Source organism: Abramis brama (assembly GCF_963993115.1).
Source record: "Abramis brama genome assembly, chromosome: 8".
Taxonomy (NCBI): domain Eukaryota; kingdom Metazoa; phylum Chordata; class Actinopteri; order Cypriniformes; family Leuciscidae; genus Abramis; species Abramis brama.
This window is the reverse complement of record NC_139970.1, coordinates 16,250,865-16,271,209: the sequence shown is the minus strand read 5'-3', so window position 1 is coordinate 16,271,209 and position 20,345 is coordinate 16,250,865. Positions and strand designations below refer to the sequence as shown.

General features: G+C 37.8%; 1 protein-coding gene across 2 annotated transcripts; it reads left to right on the top strand.

Annotated features, from left to right (window-relative positions):
• The first annotated feature begins 4,494 nt into the window (after positions 1-4,494).
• On the top strand, positions 4,495-18,919 carry LOC311088456 (interferon-induced very large GTPase 1-like). Of its 2 annotated transcripts, none has more exons than XM_084122574.1 (8): positions 4,495-4,560; positions 4,945-4,979; positions 5,582-5,835; positions 5,921-6,058; positions 6,390-6,587; positions 10,937-11,000; positions 11,551-11,615; positions 12,524-18,919. In XM_084122574.1, exons 4-8 carry the CDS (start codon positions 6,044-6,046, stop codon positions 17,273-17,275), a joined length of 5,094 nt encoding a protein of 1,697 aa, XP_083978700.1. In that variant the 5' UTR covers positions 4,495-4,560; positions 4,945-4,979; positions 5,582-5,835; positions 5,921-6,043; the 3' UTR covers positions 17,276-18,919. The 2 variants fall into 2 exon arrangements, with proteins under 2 accessions (XP_083978700.1, XP_083978699.1); XM_084122573.1 differs by having other exon boundaries at positions 4,508-4,560; positions 5,750-5,835.
• The last annotated feature ends 1,426 nt before the right edge of the window (positions 18,920-20,345 follow it).

Here is a 20,345-nt window from a genome sequence, read left to right as displayed (position 1 = left end):
CTTAAAGATGTATTTGATTGAATTATGGTTTTAATGGTAATTTTTAGTTGCTGTCACATTTTTTATTTTATTTTTTGGTGGTATACCATGAAAATTACTATTAGTTCAATAACTTACCTTTCTGTCAGTTTTCACCTGATAATATAACAGTGATTAAGAATTATACTTGTGTATTGACTCGGAAGTATGCAGACCTCTTTTTGTAGGGTTCTGTTGCCATGGTGAATCGTAATTTCGGAGCTCCATTGATCATGGCTTTTCACAGTTATGGTGCACACGCTTAACTCAGAGTCAACCTACTCTAAATCGATTAAACTAACTCAATTCAGCTGTTCTGAAACCGAAAACTCAGAGTTTCCCATCTTAGGATAAATCAACTCAGAGTTCAAGTTTTAACTCAGAGTTGGATGAACCTCCTTATTGAAAAAGGCCCCTGGTCCTGAATGCAAGGCTTGCTTGTGCTAGATTCATATCTGGAATAATGGGCTTTTGATGTCCTATTTTCATCAGCAAAAGGAGCTTCCGTAGCCTTTCACCTCCTCATTCTTTGATATCTAACACAAATGTTAAATGTAACTTTAAATGTAAAATCAACAAACAACAAAACAAAAGGAGCATATAAGCATAATAAAAACAGCAAGGTAAATTGTCCCAGGCTCTCGGCCCAGCCCTGGTTCATACCACAGTAACTTTAATAAAACTTTAATGCATTAGCTCATTCATGAACATGATTTTTGCCTGAGTCCCATCGGTTTGCTTTGCATCGGCTGTGGAGGTGAAGACGTCAACTCCTGATTCCACGCTCTTTCACGGCGTCATCAAGCTACGCCTTTGTTACTGTTTTGAATAAATGACCTCTAGCGCCAAAACATACATACTGTGCCTTTAATTTTAAATGACTGATTAAAGCAGTCCTGTGGTTCCACAGCAATTTGAGCTACTGTGTCGTTCAGACACACACACATCAAGAATCAGCATATGAATCTCAACAATGGTGATAATCAACAAAAAGTTTCATTACACAATGCATGCTTGGGTGCCAGAATAGTACAAAACATAAATAAATAATGCAGCTGAATGTTCTTACTATTTTTTATTTGCTCTTATTTTTGCTGTTGTTTTGTTGTGATTTTTTGTAGCCAGAGTTAAAAAAAATTGTCACCATTGCTGCATGCTGATTGCTGATGTCTGTGTGTGTCTAAATTATGACCTAATTCAAAACTTTTTTGTGCATGATGTGTTTATGTGATGATTATGTCATCATCAATACACAACAATCATCATCTGATCGTAATTTATCTGTTTTCTTTCCCCCACAATGAATGTGCTTTACTCAGTTACAGCATCAAGAGAAAAACTAATATTTAAAAAAAATGTTCTGTTCTTTTTTCTCTTTCCTTCAGTGATTCTGCTTGTTAACAGCAGGTATCATCACTAATGGTCAATCTTATCTTAATTAATCCTTTAAATAACATATTAACTGCAACATTGCTTCAGTGTTAGTTTTTAACACTTTTGAGTTGACCCCTACACCGAGGAGTGTTAGGATTTTGCTGTGTACAAAATAGAATTGTATTGGTTGTTGTTGGTTTTTTTACTTAATTTCTTTCTTTTTCGATAGTATAAGTAATGTGTATTTGTTTAACCTGAAAAATGTGTCAACAATAACTGTATCTAGATGAATTTGCTTTTTTCTCTCTCCCAACACTAGTTAGAAGCTCCAGTGAGGCAGTGACTGGGACCAATTTTTGGAGGGGTTAAATACAGAAATGTAAATCTTGATTTTATAAAATCACACCTTAAAGCTGCAGTCCGTAGTTTTTCCTCTTTGTCACCATCTCTGTTCGAAATCTGCAATTGCAGTTATTAGGGGAATTATCAACTTTATGTGGGTTGTGCCTCGGCACGGCACAGCGCGGATGAATCCAATGTTTTGAGGAGAATGTGCGGCTGTCAGTCACCGCGCCGGTGTGGATCCTGTCATTCACAATCACAGATTCTACTTTTTGAAAGTATGACCAACATAAGAGTTTTCACCGGAAAATGTCATTGAACAAGTAACTAACATCCACTTTTGTTCTGACCAACTAAGGGAAAAAAAGCATTGCAGTAAATCGAGGCTGATTAAATCTAACGATCGCTTATATCATGTCAAACCGTGCAAATTATTCTTTGTTCTCAAATTGTTAATGTTAACAACATCAGCATTGTGTGACTACATTTAATGTGTATTAGGGCTACCTGTAGTTCAGTTTCCATTTCTGTGCAGTCTAATTTCTAATTGTAATACCAACAAATTAATGTTCCTTAGAACTGGTTCAAACCTGTCCAGCAGAAAAAAAAGCCGCATTTGCATCCGTTCTAAACCCCTTCAAAACACGGAGTTCACGCCATCTTTCAAAAGCCCTTCTGATATTTATCCTTGTTTTCGCATGGGCCGGTTGCAGTCTCTTTTTTTCTGTAGCCACTCCGAAGTCTTTTGCATTTTACAACGGGTGAATCTCCAGTTGTCACTGGTGATTGTTGTTTGAACCTTTCTGGATCCGCCATCAAATTGATAAGTTTAATCATATCAAGTGCTGTGAGAAAAGGCTATAAATCTCCAGCTCCAGCATCCTCACACTCATAACCTACTAGCCGAGACTCCTTCTTTATGTGTACAGATGTGACGTAATGATGCAAAGACATGCTCGAATTTCCCGCAGAAATCCACCAGTACCACTGGGATTAAAAACATTATTACAAGCTTACCGTTTTGAATCGAGCTAAGGCAAGCAGATAGTTTTGAACACTGGCTGGTTATGTACTTGCTCAAATTTATTTTGGAGAATTTTTAACCCAAAAAAGTTACGGACTGCAGCTTTAATCAAGAATCTTTCATTCATTTTTTTCTGTTCTGTTTTTTTCCCTCTCCTTTACAGTTTTACAGGTGTTCCATTGCCAGGGCAACAAAGTTGTAAAAATAAATACAACTTCACATATAAATGATTTTTTCATAATAAAATCATGTTAACATGCTTATGTCCTGTTGCTCTACTACTGAAATCAGCATTATGCCACAAATGTTGGCAACTGAACTTAAAGGTGCATTGCGCAAGAGTCTGAGTTTTCGCAGAACTACGCCCCCTCTGGCGGCAAGCGAAACTGCAACCAGAGGTGTGCACGCTCACGGACCACACGCACACGCACGCTTGCACGAGCTGGTCATAACCCAAGGAGCATCAGCCGCACAAATCTTTTGTTTACAATCATAATGTCTTCAGAGGTAATAAAGTTTTAAATCTGCAAGTAATTTAAAATATGTGAAAGGAAAGGCAATTGAGTAAATAACACACTTATGTGTGAGGGAAAAAAATGGGGGTAGTAGAAAACTTCGTTTTTTATTCCCATCTATCTCCATGTTGAACTGTGTTATGTGTTTACTGTATCCACTTATGACTATTATTATGGAAACACGTTCATGAACAATATAAGTTATTACTTTGTAAAAGCTCAAAATAGTAATCATGATACCATACCATACACAGTCGGTCAACAAAGTACACCCAAATGTCTCAAGGTAATAAACAATCAAGTGGCACTATGACGTTACCATAAAAGCCAAACAGGCTAATCCGCCGAAGATTTGCGGGGGTTTAGCCTGTTTTATTGATCAGCTAAGTAGCATATTCCAATAGCAATACATCGTAATTAAGCAGTAATTTGCTCAAAATTTGTGTCTAAGTAGTATCTAACTTATATATCAGCATTTTATATCACAATCATTCTGAACCTGATCACTGACAATGGTAAGTTAGTAAAACCTATTCCGATTGTACATGTATCTAGCTTACGCTAAAGCATTACACATTTTATGGATCGTCATTTATTGTCATTATTGGCCGTATCAGACATTAGAGAATGGGATATATCTTACCTTTTTATCAAGAAAAAAGCCAACTGAGGATCCCGTTTGAGCCCTAGAGCAGACCGGAGATCTCTCCATTTGTTGAAAACCTTCCCTATGTTTACTCTCGTCTTACCCCGACGCCTGTCTGACTCCAATTTGGACCTTTTGGTTGCACTAGACAAAAGTTCTCTTTTTTTTCTCTTTTTTTTTTGAACTACAAGCCGGTCTCTTAGAATCCATTTTCTACGGAGAATGGCGGCGTCGGCGCATACACAAACCTGCCAGACATATGAGCGTGCCGTGAACGCGCATGACGTCACGCCCAGTCTCAGATTCCGACCCGAATCCCTCTTATTTATTTTACTGTACAGGATTATAGAGGCAATCGCAGTGATCAGAGAAGGGCTCATTCAGCCCATCAGGCAATTGTTTAAGCATGTATGGGTTAGAAAACGGGTATTTTTAACATGAAAAGTTGCGCAATGCACCTTTAACATGTATTTATCCCGGAATATTCCTTTATTTGACCAATGCATTCACTTTCTGATATGTCATGTGATTGCAAGGAACACATGTTGTTTACGAGTGTCTATATTGAGACCAGCAGACAGATATCATTAGCTATTTTGGACTCTGGAGATGGAAAGATGGCACGGAGAGACAACACTCTGGTTTGGCTTTATTGCTTTTCATTTATTTATTCATTTATTTCAATCATTCAGAGTCTTGATATATTTTAAGAATGACTTGATTTGCCATGCCAGGGAAAGGAAATTAAATTTAGAAGTTGTATAATAACTTACATCTAACCTATTGAGTGTTTTTAGAAAACAGTACTTTCATAATAATATGCACACTATCAATTGCATAACAGACTTGTGTATCTTCTGCACTTTCTGGTTTTGAGACTGCCTGGCCAAAAAAGATCAGATTGTATTTACATAAGTAAATACTTAAGATTATCAGATTGGATCATTAATGCAGTGATTATGTTTCTAACATGTTATGTGTTTTGCAACAATTCTTTGACTGATGAAGCTTTTTATTTCTTAAAGGGGACCCATTAATGCGCCTTTTCACAAGATGTAATGTAAGTCTTTGAAGATTCAGCACAAAATAACCGACAGATCATTTATACCATCCTGTTAATGCCCCTTTTTTTGGTGGAAGCAAAAACATGCTGTTTTGTATCTTTAAATGCAAATGAGCTGCTGCTCCCCACCCATTTTCCAGAATAGGGCTATGCCTTAACAGCTCGCGCTTCAGATACTCTGCCAACGTACACACACATTTAAATATACACTAACCCAATTAAAGCTGCAGTAGGGAGTTTTTAGAAAATGTTGACTTAGCCTGAAAATTTGAACAAGCACAACTTACAGGCAAGGGGGTAATCTAGCACCCGGAAAGCGTACCATCCCCGGGGGCCGCCATTGGCTAACAAGCCATCACCTGCTGTTAGCATTCCATTGACTCCCATTCATTTTGGCGTCACTTTGACAGCGAATAACTTTACATCTGAGGCGTTTAAAGACTCCATTTGTCCATTATTTATTTCTAAAGAAACACGACAATGTATAAAAGGCTCCATTACCTTGTATCTTACGTTATGGCCCCGTAGAAGCAGCTTTTGTAAAAAATAGGCTAACGATTGTGTCATAACCACGCGACTCTCTGGAAATTACTGTATAGACAGGAGGAGAAGCTCACAGTCAATCGGGGGGACGTGGAGGCATAAAGTCCGATAAAGTCAAGGGAGAAGCCCATAGAGAGTTATAAAGTTACTCCTAAAGACTCCTACTCATGCTCTCCGTCTCTGCAAGATTCGGAAGGGAATGATTCAGATTTCTCTTGGCACAGCTACTAGAAGACAGACGGGTTGCTCACGTCACATCTACGTCATCAAGCTCAGTTTGAGTCTGCGCAGTACGCTCAGCCATCAGGAAGTGAGTGCTTCTAATTTGCTTCACTTTTCTCCGTTGAAGTCTATGGGGTCGCTGTGTCCATTTCTTATACTGTCTATGCTTACAGGTCACTCCCCCTTGCTCTCTGCTGCGCTACAGCCCTCCCTCCATAGCTCCTCCCCCACAACGGAGCCTGCCGTGAACGCACAAGCTAGTAAGCAGGGCCACCGATGACGGCGGATAAACAGTTATGGCACATTCACTGGTAGGGACGAAACATCAACAATATGCTTTACATTGACTATGGCCTGTCCATACTTTGACTACAAACTTGGTCCTCCAATCATTACGTATTTTGCAGTACATGTAATGTAACTTTATAACGTTGCACTCTTTCTATAAGTTATAAATAGCTAGTAAGATAATATAACGGTTACTAACATTACAGTATTATAAGTAATTATTCTAGCGATATGTAATGCTAAATAAGGTTTGCTAGTACATTATTTCAGCAACATGACAAGCCAGTGAATGAGCAGGTTTCAATTGTTGCTTTGCACAGTGCGTGACATTTTATCTGTATGTTATGCGGCTAGAGTTTTGACACTGAGTCAATGGGCTCCGACGAGGAATTCACTCCCACAGCGACTTCGACGAGTCAACAGGCAGGGAGAAGAGGAAGCCATGTGCGCGGAGCATCAGGCAGGGCACTTGGGAGATGGGGCAGAGGTCGCCGAGTGGGTCCAACTCCCAAGATTAATCGTTTAAGATTAGAGAGGACTGCTTATGAACGTGTAAGTTACCTCAGTTATAAATGTTTTCCCTTAGCACATCATAAGTTATAATATTGTTCAATTCAATTTTAGGGATAGGATGTGTAGTCATCTGATGTTTGGTTGGTGTTGATGTTATATGCAAAGCACCACCCTGACATCTACAAGAAACCATGCCATACATAATTTGTCAGGCCTGTTTTGAAATTATCTTAGTTGTGTAGTTCTTATAAAATGAAATCAAGCAGGGATACTTACATGTCAAGCAGAAATGTGGCTAACTCTGCATCGGTTTTTAATCCTTTCAGGACACGTAGCTCCCTCCACCTCTGAAAAGCCGCCCCGATGTTTACCCTCGTTTTATTTCTGGCTCTGTCTAATTCTTTCTTTTTCGCCTGTTTATCGTCATCTGTCTTTTTCTATTTCCCGTCTTTGTTGTATGAGCAGGTGCCACTTGAGAAATTGGCAGTTTTGGTTGTTTGTCCGCCATTAGCACAGCTGCAGCACACCGGCAATATTGATTTTGAACGACGGTACGTGCTGTGCAAGAGAGGGGTGTGATCAGCGCGTACACAAGCTTGACTGACACTGCTAAGACATTCCTCCTGGCTCTGATTGGTTGTTTCTGACAGGGAGCGGTGTATTTCTGCAAATGGCAATAGGACCACTGGGAGGAGCCAGAGGAGCTTGATTTTTTCACAGATTATCTGTCTCATATTCTACTGTCAGGACATAATGACAGTTTTAACAAATATGTAAAAAATGTTTTGTTACAAAAGTTACCTACTGCAGCTTTAAATATGTAAATACAGACTTTTATGTTAGATGCGATTAATCGATTTTACAGCCCTACAATATGGGGTTACTACAAAACAACAGAACATTTAGATTGTCTTAGCTACATGGGGGGAAACATTCTTGTGTTACTAGCTGCTAGCTTACTCAGGGGAGGATCTAAGCTAATAGGGTAGAGTCCGTCACCAGTCGTGGGTGTTGGCTACCCTAATGTGAGGTCACATTGGGATGCAGACACAAACGACTCAATTGAAGTCACTAGATATGTTTGACTTGACGCGGCGCTGTGCAGACTGATCGGTGTTTGAATTGAAGCAGTACATGCCAGTTAGAAATTTTGTCTGACTTGAGATGCCACCGATATCACGTGACTGTGACATATGCCATCAAAGTAACGCAAGATGGATTTGAGAGCAGTCAGCTGGGTCAACCACCAAAGTTTCCTCATTGGCCAGACTCACAGATGACAATGATCACATGTGACAAAATCAGTGCTGACAAGATAATGCTGCACAAAATCATGTTTTTATCACTGTAAATACTTTTTTCATTTAACCTTAATATTGTATTGTCATATTTCACAGCTATGTGGAATACTTGATTCTGATTGGTCAATCGCGCCATCCAGTGGTATGTTATTCCCCGATACCACCGCTGAAAACAGATAACACAGGCTCATCCGGGAACTGAAGTCAGTTGCGCTATGGCTTTACGCTTGCTAGGAACGGGTTTTCTTCGTGGAAGTTTTGCGTTTGGTGAGCGGATAAAATATTAAAACTCAGTCAAATCAATATTTTGTGTACAGTTATTTAATTATGTCATGCAGTATCGTGGACTCGCTCTCTCGTTTCATACAAGCACAGCTGCTGCCATTTTGTGACTATTGTTTTGTACACTGTTGGATTATAAGATAACAAACAGGTACGATTTTAAAACAGTTTCATCTCAAATCAATATCACTTGTCTCCATAATTATTTATGTGGCGAAATGCCAACACGATTTTACGCGGTGGCTAATTCGTATGAATTCGTATGAATGACCTACCCCTGACCCCGCCCCTAAACCTACCCATCACTCGGGTTTAGACAAATCAAAAATGTAGCCACATTTAGCCAAAATTAGCCTCCTTTTACTCACTCGTATGAATTTGTACAATTAGGTCGTGAGATAACGTTGGAAATGCTGTGTAATAAGTGGTATGACAGAACCGTATCCCTTAAATGTCTGTCTAGTTTGAACTTGCCGCGCTAGCAACTGCTCTCTCCGCGGAAGCTTTGCGTTTAAAGACCTAATAAAATATTTAGACTCAGATCAATATTTCGTGTCTAGTTCAATCAATTTTTCGGGTTCAGGCTGATACTTATCCTGATCACTGTGACGGTGTTTATTCTGAGATAACAATCGGCTGCTTGATAATGTACATTATCCCTTACATTTTTATCAAAATAAAACTGCTAAAAAATATATAGACCCACTTTATTGGTATTTAAATAGTATTGGCTTATGTTGAACTTTATGTATATATGTACATACAGGCGCTTTATTAAGCAGTGCATAAAGTATTGAATAGAAAGTGTTTCTGTTGTATCATGAAAATGTCTGAAACGTCTGTGTATTTGACAAATATTGCATCCAATCCATTTCATCTGTGATAAAGTACACAAACACTGCATAATTCCCACTATGGGAAGCAGAAACTGACTTAATGTCTCCGTTTTCAACTCCTCCCTGCCTCCAAGCAGATCGATTGGAAAAACAATCGGAGAGGTTGGATTTTGACCATACAGTGCATCCGGATAGTATTCACAGCGCTTCACCTTTTCTACATTTTGTTATGTTATAGCCTTATACCAAAATGGATTAAATTCATTATTTTCCTCAAAATTCTACAAACAATACCCCAAAATGACAACGTGAAAGAAGTTTGTTTGAAATCTTTGCAAATTTATTAAAAATAAAAAAAATCACATATACATACATTCACAGCTTTTGCCATGACACTCAAAATTAAGCTCAGGTACATCCTGTTTCCACTGATCATCCTTGAGATGTTTCTACAAGTTGGTTGGAGTCCACCTGTGACAAATTCAGTTGATTGGACATGATTTGGAATGGCACCCACCTGTCTATATAAGGTCCCACAGTTAACAGTGCATGTCAGAGCACAAACCAAGCCATGAAGTCCAAGGATTTGTCTGTAGACCTCCGAGACAGGATTGTACCAAGGCACAGATCTGTGGAAGGCTACAGAAAAAATTCTGCAGCATTGAAGGTCCCAATGAGCACAGTGGCCTCCATCATCTGTAAATGGAAGAAGTTTGGAACCACAAGGACTCTTCCTAGAGCTGGTCGTCCGGCCAAACTGAGCGATCAGGGGAGAAGTCAGGGAGTCAGGCAGGTGACCAAGAACCCGATGGTCATTCTGACAGAGCTCCAGCATTTATCTGTGGAGAGAGGAGAACCTTCCAGAAGAACAACCATCTCTGCAGCACTCCACCAATCAGGCCTGTATGGTAGAGTGGCCAGACAGAAGCCACTCCTCAGTAAAAGGCACGTGACAGAATATTTAATATTCTGAATGTTCCAATCCAATATGACTTCTGACCTATAATGCTGCCTCATCATAATCATACACTGTTCGTTTGTTGGCCAGAGGAGAACTGTTTTACTAAATATTTAAAATAAAAGGATTACAATGTAAAAGATTATTATTGTGTACATAAAGATATGGTGGAATGCGGCTTGTCCCGTAGATGGTTACGCACTTTTACCTCACACACGAGCAGTTCCGTTTGCGCTCTTTCCACTATCAAATTCCGTCATGTAAATAGCGAATCTGCTATGGCGCGAACGCAACTGTCATTTAAAGGGAATTGGAGATGAGACTCTGATTGGTTGAACGCAAGTAAATCCCAAAACACACCCATTACTCATTAAGAGAATAGGGACAACCCTTGTAGACCATGCGCCGGGCGTGCCGACCATTTTTCCCGTCGTTAAACTAGCAAAAGTGGATTTTGACTAATGTGAACTTGCGCCGTGTGCTTTAGACCATTCGCTTAGATCGTTAAAATAGGGCCCTAAGTCTGTCAGTGTATATCCAGGTGGCATGGCCAAATTTTGATTGTAACAGCCATTTGGGTGATGCCAAGTCAAAATTTCTTTCCAGAATGATATAATGAAGCAATGCTGCTTTCTTGTTCATTGAACACACATTTAATTGAGCAAATCTAATTTTGGAAGTTACATTCTTGCTGCACTTCTCAGAAGACTGAGGTAATACAGATGGCATGGGGATTAAAGTTTCCTGAAACCCTATACAAGTAAAGCACATTTATACCAGCAGGCAAAGCATATAAACCTAGACGAGAGCCACTATGTGAATATCTTGCACAGAGTTCTTTGAGCAGTTGCAGCAATTGTGGCAATAGTAAGCTTGTTCTGGATCTGTACCATCTGTAAGTTCAGTTGTTCAGAAAAATACAGAGAAATCAAATGATGTTCTGTTCAAATACTCTTGCACACATAAAAGACTTGGAGAGATGGAAAAATATCTTAATGTATTTTTCTTCAGGATGGTCAAGCAGACATGAGTGAAGCACCTGAACCTGACTCTGATTCATCATTCAGCAGAATGGGTAAGGAAACAACAATATTGCTTATAATAAGACTCTTGTGTTGCGGTGTATTGATGTGTTTAACAAAAGTTCTTTGGTGTTTAATCTAGATCACATATTTCCCAATTTAACCATTTGTAGCTTCCCCCAGTAATTTCACAAGAACAAAGATTCTCTGATGACTGGCTCAGGATAACCATCTAACATCTAAAAGAGCACCACTACAGGAATACACATCTGTCCTGTACGTTTATTATGTTAATACACATTTGATAGATGGACACATATTATTAGCGGGCTTTTAAAAAATAACTTTTATAAAATTTCTTCATGTCATTTGTAATGGTTTGTTTTTATTACAATATTGAAAAAGCACTGTAAAGACAGATAGTGTTAAGAAGAGGCAAAACAAATCCTACCCACCTCACATTGCAACTTTGTCGCATTTGCATACTTATTTTACATTGGTAAGAATTAGCTGATCTACCTGCATCTGACAGAATTCAATAAAATATATTCTAATCAGCTGAAGAAACAATATTGCAAGTGCATTTTTATTGTGTTTCAAAAGATGAACCTTCAATCAATAAAGTAACAAGGGAGTCCACTACAAGAGAAATGGGAGAAAAACAATGGGTAAGAGCTGAGTTATGTGCAGATTTATTAGTATTTGTATTTAACCCTCTGATTATCTTCAATTGGGCCGACACTAGTTATCTTTGGGGTCTCCAGAGACCCCAGACAATAACATTTAATTTTGTAACAGAATAATAGTTTTTTTATTTTACAAATGTAATTTTACTCCGTTTATTAATGTTTTTACTCAACTTTTGTGCAGTTTTTGGAGGATTTATGATATCTTTTATATTTCTATAAATAAATAAATATTTATTTAAATAGGCTTTTTACAAAAAACAGCATTTTATTTCAAATTCACTTTATAAAAGACCCATATTTATTACTTTCATTCATGGGGATAACATGGATAATTTTACATGGTTTAATGTAAGATTTTTGCCCATTTTTTGGAAAATACAGTTACATTTTTTATTTTTTTTTAAATCACTTTAACCACTAGATGGCTATAGAGCTCCACTATATGCTATTTGCTATTTAACTAACCGAAAGATATCTTTTCACAAGTTGTATTCAGTTGGATTCATATCTAAATATTATAAAATCACAATTATAACAAAAAAAGTACTTTTTGTCAAAGTTTAGCATTTTTTGTACTGAAAAAAGTTTTTTTAATAATGTTACATTATGATTGGAATCAATGTAATGTAATAAAATTATTATTTTTTGTACACAGTTACAGGTTTTTTATGTTATTTTACTTTAGACATGTAAATTCACCAAAGTGTATTTTTGTAATTTTATAATGATTTTATAAATATTTTCTGTATTTCAAAAATACAGGAAAAATTGGTCAAATAAATGGCAAAACTACTGTAAAATAAAAATAAAAATTTATAGTGTACTTTTCAATTAATTCTCTGCAACATGTTTAGCACATGAATAACATTACACCTTTTATTTTACAGAGACCTGTTGGAGAGCATACAACAGAATGTGAGGGAACAGATGAGCATATAGAAAATATTACAAGGGCAAAAACACTCTTTCACAGATTGCATCTTGACAAGCATCACTACAAACTGACACCTGCATGTGTTCTTCAGTTAACTGCACATTCATTACTGTCCCACGGGTCTTGTGCTGAAGAGAAGCTGATTCAAACTTTCATTCAAAAGCTTTTGATGATGGACTACCGAGCAAGACACATAAATGTTGAGGAGACGAATGATGAAGGTCACACTCAACAAGGCAGCAATTATTCATGTATACATGAGGGAGATTATGATAACATGTTTGTAGAATTAATGTCTAATAGAGAAACAAGTAAACCTGACCCTGTTCACCCGATGGATGTTCAGATGGCTGTGTTTCATTGTGCTAATGGTTTCCTGAAGCAGCTGATGGTGACTAAATTGTCCCAGTGTCAGTACGCTCTGCCTCTGCTTGTTCCTGATCCATTCACACAACAGATTGAGTTTCCTCTCTGGACATTCAGACAAATCAACAAGAGCTGGAGGATGAGAAGCATCTACAATGAAACCATCAGTCGAATCCACCCGATCTACAAGGCACAAACTCCAATGGTGGCTTTTTTCAGGTTAGGCTATGTGTCTTCATCCAAGTCTCAGCTGATGAACAGCCTGATCAATGAGAAACACAACACGTTCTTCCACAGGAACTGTCCAGGCAGCAGCAAAACCAGAGTCCTGATGGATGGAGTGGTGGAGATCGCCTGGTTCTGCCCCTCTGGAACATATGATGATAAATTCACTAACTGTGTTGCATTCTGTAATCTACATGGTGATGCAGGAGACCATGAGAAACAGTTGCAGATCCTCACTGAAATGGCCTCAGTCAATGTTGTTCTTCTATCACAACTGGACAAGAATGACAGTAGTGCAGCAAAGATCCAGAACCTGTACAAGGACTCAAAGCCACACATTTTTATTTTTGCAGATAATGATTCAGCATGCACTGAGACACGGAAAGGGAAATTCAAAATCGGTTTGAAAAACAGAAATCAGTCAGAGGTATCTGAAGAACTCAGAAGAGCTATAACTGACTTTCTTTCAGAATCATCTTCCACTTTCAGACTTGAAGATGTGTCCAAGCACTCAGACATCAGAGTAGATGAGGAAGATGATGATGACTGCAGGAGAGGAAGAGAAGCAGCACAGCAGATGATGAGTTTACTGGAGAAGAAAGATCTGAGAGAAATCAAAGAATCATTTCTGCCTCATCAGGGGGAACTGTGGCATCAGTGGAGTCAGAAGAACAAAGAACTACATCGACCTCAAGCAGATGAACTAGAACTAGAAATAAGTAGAAAACAAACAGAAATGAAGAAAATCCGTCAACAGCAGCATGAATCAGACATCAGTCAGTTTATGCAGTTCTTTATTAAAGAAATTAACTCAGATGCTGCAAATAAGATATATTTCATTAAATGGCTTGGAATTCTCCTGGATGAATATATCTCAGCTGACCTTTATGCTCTACATCATAAGTATAATGAAAAATGGTCAGCAGTCGTAAAAATGAAAGAGAATCATCATGAACAACTGACAGTTGAACAAACTGAACTTGAGAGAATAACTGAGGATCTTCAAGCTGCAGCCTTTGGTTTGGAGCACATCATCAGGGAGATCGGTCAGATCTATGAATCCTGTTCATCTGTGAAGAAGAACAAGAAAGATCTGGAGTTTCATTTCTCTTCTCTCCCGAGTCTTGCAGCAGAGATGATGATCTCTGGACTTCCACTGGAGCTGATGGATGGAGATGCTGCTCAGGTCCCTCTGATCTGGATCTCTGCTGTTCTAGATGAACTTATCAACATACTGGGAGACCAGAGAGTCTTTGTGCTGTCAGTTTTAGGGATTCAGAGCTCTGGGAAATCCACTATGCTGAATACCATGTTTGGACTTCAGTTTGCCGTCAGTGCTGGCAGGTGCACCAGAGGAGCTTTCATGCAGCTGGTCAAAGTGTCAGACGAGATGAAAACACAGATGAAGTTTGACTTTATTCTGGTTGTTGATACTGAGGGTCTACGTGCTCTAGAACTGACTGGAAGGTCAACTAGACATCATGACAATGAATTGGCCACATTTGTTGTTGGTCTTGCAAATCTGACATTGATCAACATCTTTGGAGAAAACCCATCTGAGATGCAGGACGTTCTTCAGATTGTTGTTCAGGCCTTCCTGAGGATGAAAAAGGTCAGACTGAATCCCAGCTGTGTGTTTGTGCATCAGAACGTTTCAGACATCACAGCTGGAGAGAAAAACATGGAGGGAAGGAGACGACTGCAGGAGAAACTGGATGAGATGACAAAACTCGCTGCTAAAGAGGAAGTCTATGATGTAGAATGTTTCAGTGATGTCATTGCATATGATGTACAGAATGATGTGAAGTATTTTGCTCAGCTCTGGGAGGGCAGCCCACCTATGGCACCACCAAACCCAAAGTACTGTGAGAATATTCAAGAACTAAAGAAAACAATTATGTCTCATGCCTCAAAATCTCATGGAATAAGGCTGGCAGACTTAAAAGGTTGTATTAAAGATCTCTGGGAAGCTTTACTTAACGAACGATTTGTTTTCAGCTTTCAAAATTCTCTGGAGATTGCAGTATACAAGAAACTGGAGACCCAATACAGCAAGTGGTCCTGGAGTCTTCGCAGTGCCATGATGGAAACTGAGAACAAACTACACAACAAAATAGAAAATGAAACCATTCATGAGCTTGAAGAAACTGATCTTCAAAGAGAACTGAAAGAGACAAGTGATGAAGTGACAAAATCAATCTCAGAATTCTTTGAGAAAGATGCAGATGCAAATATACTAATACAGTGGAAAAGTTCTTTTGAGATAAAAATCCAAGAGCTTCAAGAGACCATTATTAGAGATACAAAAAGGAAATTAAATGGGATTCTTCAGCAACGAGACCTGAAGAAGGTGATTGATGCTCAGAGGACCCATCATAAAAACACTCTCTATGAAAAGAGCAAAGGACTTGCCTTAAAACTCAAAGACAAAGCAAATGATGAAGAAACACTGAAGAAAGAGTTTGATACATTTTGGAAATGGTGTGTGACGACGATCATCAGAGTCAATCCTCCAATCAGAGACATTGACATACTGAGAGATGTGAAAACTCTCCTCAGTGACATCTATGAAAGTGCTCCTGTAGGGGAGAGCAGTGAGAGCAGGGATGTTTTTTCTGTACCTAAGTATTCAGATTATGTACAGTTAAAGAAATCCAGTGGATTCACAGGACATATAAAAAATGACAAAGCAGTTAAAGAGAATTTTGATTACATTTTATCTCAAGAGGATGAAGCCCAAATAAGAGCATTAGTCACAGATGTTGCTCAGCAAATAGACAAGAGGATCATTATATTAAACATCGCAAAAATGGGTTACAATATCAGCTGCATTCAACAACTCATAGTTTATATCAAGGAAAGAGAAAGACAACATCAGGAGGGACGAGTGCAATATGTGTTCAAGAATGAATTCTTCATCGATTTTGTTTACTCAATATTTAAGAGAGCAAACAAGACATTCATTCAACAACACAGAATGTTCAGGGAAAACAATGATCCTGTTCTCTATTTGGAGAAGAAGAAAGAAGAGTACTATAGTATTTTCCAGAAACACCTGCATGGAGCAACATCAACTGCCATTTTGGGTGAGATCATCTGTCAGGGACTTAAAGAGCCCATTGAGCAGAGTGTCTACAAGAAGACTGCCAGATATCTGGCATATGAAATGCAAACAAACTGTGAATCACTGAATGGAAACAGATCAAATCTGGAAAAACACATCCTGAAGTTTCTGGCAGAAAATGAGAATTTTTCTGCATACATGGACTACATTAATTATCCCAAACAACACTTAAGTGATTTCATTACAGATGAAGTCAATAGGTACATCATTGATAAGTTCACTGCCAGTGTTTTACCCAAGGTGAAGGAGAACATTGAACTCATGCTGCAGTTTATCAATGGAGCAGCACATGCATCTACTAAACAAGTTAAAATGAACAGTGGAGATGTTGATTTGTGGTTGAAGAGTTTCACACAGGAGCTTTCAGGTGTGCTGATCTTCTCTGAAAAAGACCTCAGTGGAGTGATAGTCGATGGTGTTGATGATTTCAGCCTCCTAGAAGATGTGATAAGAAAGGAACTTTCTTGTATGTTGTCAGACTGTAGATTCAATGCTAAAACATTTGATGAAAAACTGGACCTCAAGTTCAGACCAGATGAGATTCTGATTGATCACTTCAGTCAGGGCTGTTGGGCTCAGTGTCCATTCTGTAAAGCCACCTGCACCAACACCATTGAAAACCATGATGGAGATCACAGTGTTCCTTTCCACAGAGTGACTGGAATTATTGGAATGCATTTTGATGGAGCACAAACTCTTTGTACAGATATTTGCTCTACTGTAGTGAAAAGTAAAAGGTCTTTTAAATCATCAAACACGTGGTTTCCATTTAAACAATACAGAAATGCAGGAGAAGTTTATGCCAATTGGAGCTTTACAACACACTCTTTTAGGTGGCTGTACTGGAAGTGGTTTGTCTGCAAATTCCAGAAACATCTGGAAATGTACTACGACAAGTCATTTAAAGGGAATGGTAGGATCCCACAATTGTGGAGATTATACTCAAAAGTGGACGCAATCAATAGTTTAAAAAACTACACTTCTTCTTAATCTTTAAGATGTGTGTTAGAAATACCCCTTTAGAAAACTTCCGAAAACCTTATCAGATAAGATAACAGGCAGAAGGAATAGAACTGTAGGGATGTCTCAACAGTTTGATGATGAAAATTACTTTTTTTCAGTGTAGCAGTGACAAAGGTCAAGAAGCACCTTGAATTTGATTGAGTTAGAAAAACTAATTGAACAATAGAGCATTCTGAACGCAAACGCAAAAGTTTAATGCCCATAATGTAAAGATGTTTCTAATTGAAGAAATAGATAGTGTCCATGCTAATAAAGCCCAGGGCACCATGAGAATCATTATGAGAAAAACAAAGAGGAAATTAAATTAGATTCTTCATCAGTGAGACCTGAAGAAAGAGGCAGATGCTCAGAAGACACATAATTTAAAGAACAAAGAACTTTAAACTCAAAGACTATGAACGTGTTCTTGTATGGGAGAGCAGAGGGCTTTCATATAAAGTATTTGTAAGGGCTGTTTTGTTCCATTTAAAATTATTTAGATTATGTCGTTAAAGAAATCCAGTATATGTACAAGACATTTAAAAATGCAATCAAATCCACTCTCTAAAGAGGATAAACTGCAAAGGAGAACTTTTTTAACAGATGTTGCTCATTAAACAGAAAAATATAATTTAATTTAACATTGCAAAAATGGACTACAACATATGCATTTAAATACTTAAGGCTTAACGTCAAATGTGTAAAGGCAAACAATTGAGGATTTAGTACTTGTACAAGAGTTCACTGCATATTGTTGAAAAATATCTATTGTAGTGTAACTAAAATAATTGTGGCTGTTCAAATTTATACCCCAGTATATCATTACATGATGACACAATGATACTCCAGCATATTTCATGACGATAAAATTCCCATGGCCTGTAGTCAGACTACTGAAAAGCAGAGGGCTTACACTCCGTGTTGGTACCTGATGCTAAAGGGTTCTTGGTGTCTATATAGTAATGAACAAAATTCTTGAACATGTAGCAGTATTGGACATGATAACAGATTGCTAAAAAACAAGATTCACTAGGATACCAGCCAAGACAGGCATTTTGACAATTTTGTGTGAGACAACAATGGGCCGGGGCAGTAGGGGGGCGTTAGGGTTAGGGGGCGTTCGGTACGCAATGAGAGTACTGCGGGTGGTGAATTGACGTTTTTCAGTTCAGTTTGAATATTGTTACACCCCTATTAAATACATTTTCTGTCACCTAGAGTGAAATGTAGTTTATTGTTATTTACTTGCATTGTTGAGGGTTGCAGTTAGTGCTAAATAATGTTCTAGATCATAAAATTGTCTGCTTTAAATTATTTAAATTATTCTTATAAATTATTATTGTGTTTCACACTTGGGACAGTTACTATTTTTTGTGACAAATTTTTCACCAGATGTAACAAGAGAGCTTCCCCCTAGCTTTACAAACTTCCATGCCATTCAATTTACCTGTCTTATTAGAATGTGTATTTAGCTGTTCATTTCTCTTCAGTTTAGTGCTCAAACAAACATTGCAGACTTGTAAATAACGACCTTACTCAGTTTCCCTTTTTCCTAAGTGTTGTTACTTTTTTTACTTTTTTTTTTTTTAATTTGTATGGTTTTGTCTATGTTCAAATAAAGAATTGCCTTTGATGCCACATCTGAGTCCAGTTTGGTATCTGCACTTATAGGCTCCATCCAGTTCTTCAGTTCTGATGAAACATTGTGTCGACAACTTCCTCAATAACAAAAACACAAAAACCTTATTCAAAGATTTTCAAAATAGTTTTTCTTTTCCTTATTGGAAGTTGTAGTTTGCTGATTTGAGGGTATTATTGGGGTATTAACAGAGTGGAAAGATAATTTCATAAAAATCAGTGTTGTTATCTGTTGATTTGATGTTCCATGCAGAAAAATCCAATAAATATAAATAAAATAAATATAAATATTTGAAATAAAGATATTCAATATAAAAAGATGCACAATGACATGGCACACAAACACTTACTCTGGCTGAAATAAACAATTAAGCAGTTTATTATATATATATATATATATATATAGTAAATTAACATTTGGATGTGGTCATACTCTTAAAATAAATGATATTTCATGACAAAATGTACTATTAAGTTTGTAATTTATCAGTGGAAAAGTCCCTGAATGATCTTCCTCTGAGTCATCAGTGATCTCAGAAGTGAAAAAACAGGCTGACAGTGCTGGAAGCAACCCAACCTACAATTTTTATTTGGTCAAAGAACATTTTCAAACATTCAGTTTTGGTAATGGAAATGTTAAAATGTCTAGTGTTCTTAATGTTATAGCGAAATGTTTTTTTATTTTTTTTAAGGTTGGTGTAATTTTGGTCCACTGAAAGCAAGTTTGTAGAACCCAAGTGCAGTTTATTCACACAAAACATGAACATGGCGCTTACCAAGAGTGGTGACACGAAACAATACTTGACAAAGTAACAAGGCAAACATGAGGGCTTAAATATACAAGGTCTAATGACAAGGCAAGGGACTGATGATCAGACAATAAACTAATGACAACATGACACATTCACATGGGGAACACATGGCAGGATCACATGAGGGCAAGGGAATCACATGACAAGACATAAGACATGAAACATGAACCAAAACAAGACATGACAGTTTGGCTGCATCTGAAAACTGATAAATGCTGCCTTCGAAGGACACATTTCAAGGTCGGAAGGCATCAAGGCACATTCAAATGCAATGTTAGTTTCACTTCCTGTCTCCTGAGATACCTTCATCTGATTGATTTTTGAATGCAGCATACATGTATCCTTTGCTGCATTTGATATCCCACAGTCCTGTGCTTTCCATTCTGTGACAGTTGAGCTAGAAAAATAAAGATGGCGTCTGAAAGTTGCGGCTGGTCGTCAGTTTGTGTGTATAAATGTACATTTTTGATCAATGTTTTTCACTTATGATGTCATTTCTACGAGAAGTTACTATTGTAGTCATTAAATATTCACTTAGTATTCACCAGAACTCTCTCTACTTTGCTGTAGATCATTAAACCATAACACTGACTCCGAAATCAGTTTTG

What these genes read in the sequence shown, in the direction of transcription:
- LOC311088456 (XM_084122574.1), top strand. An exon ending in AGAGGACTGCTTATGAACGT is followed by an intron (nt 6,588 to 10,936) that starts GTAAGTTACCTC and finishes ATTTTTCTTCAG; the next exon opens with GATGGTCAAGCAGACATGAG. An exon ending in TTCATCATTCAGCAGAATGG is followed by an intron (nt 11,001 to 11,550) that starts GTAAGGAAACAA and finishes GTGTTTCAAAAG; the next exon opens with ATGAACCTTCAATCAATAAA.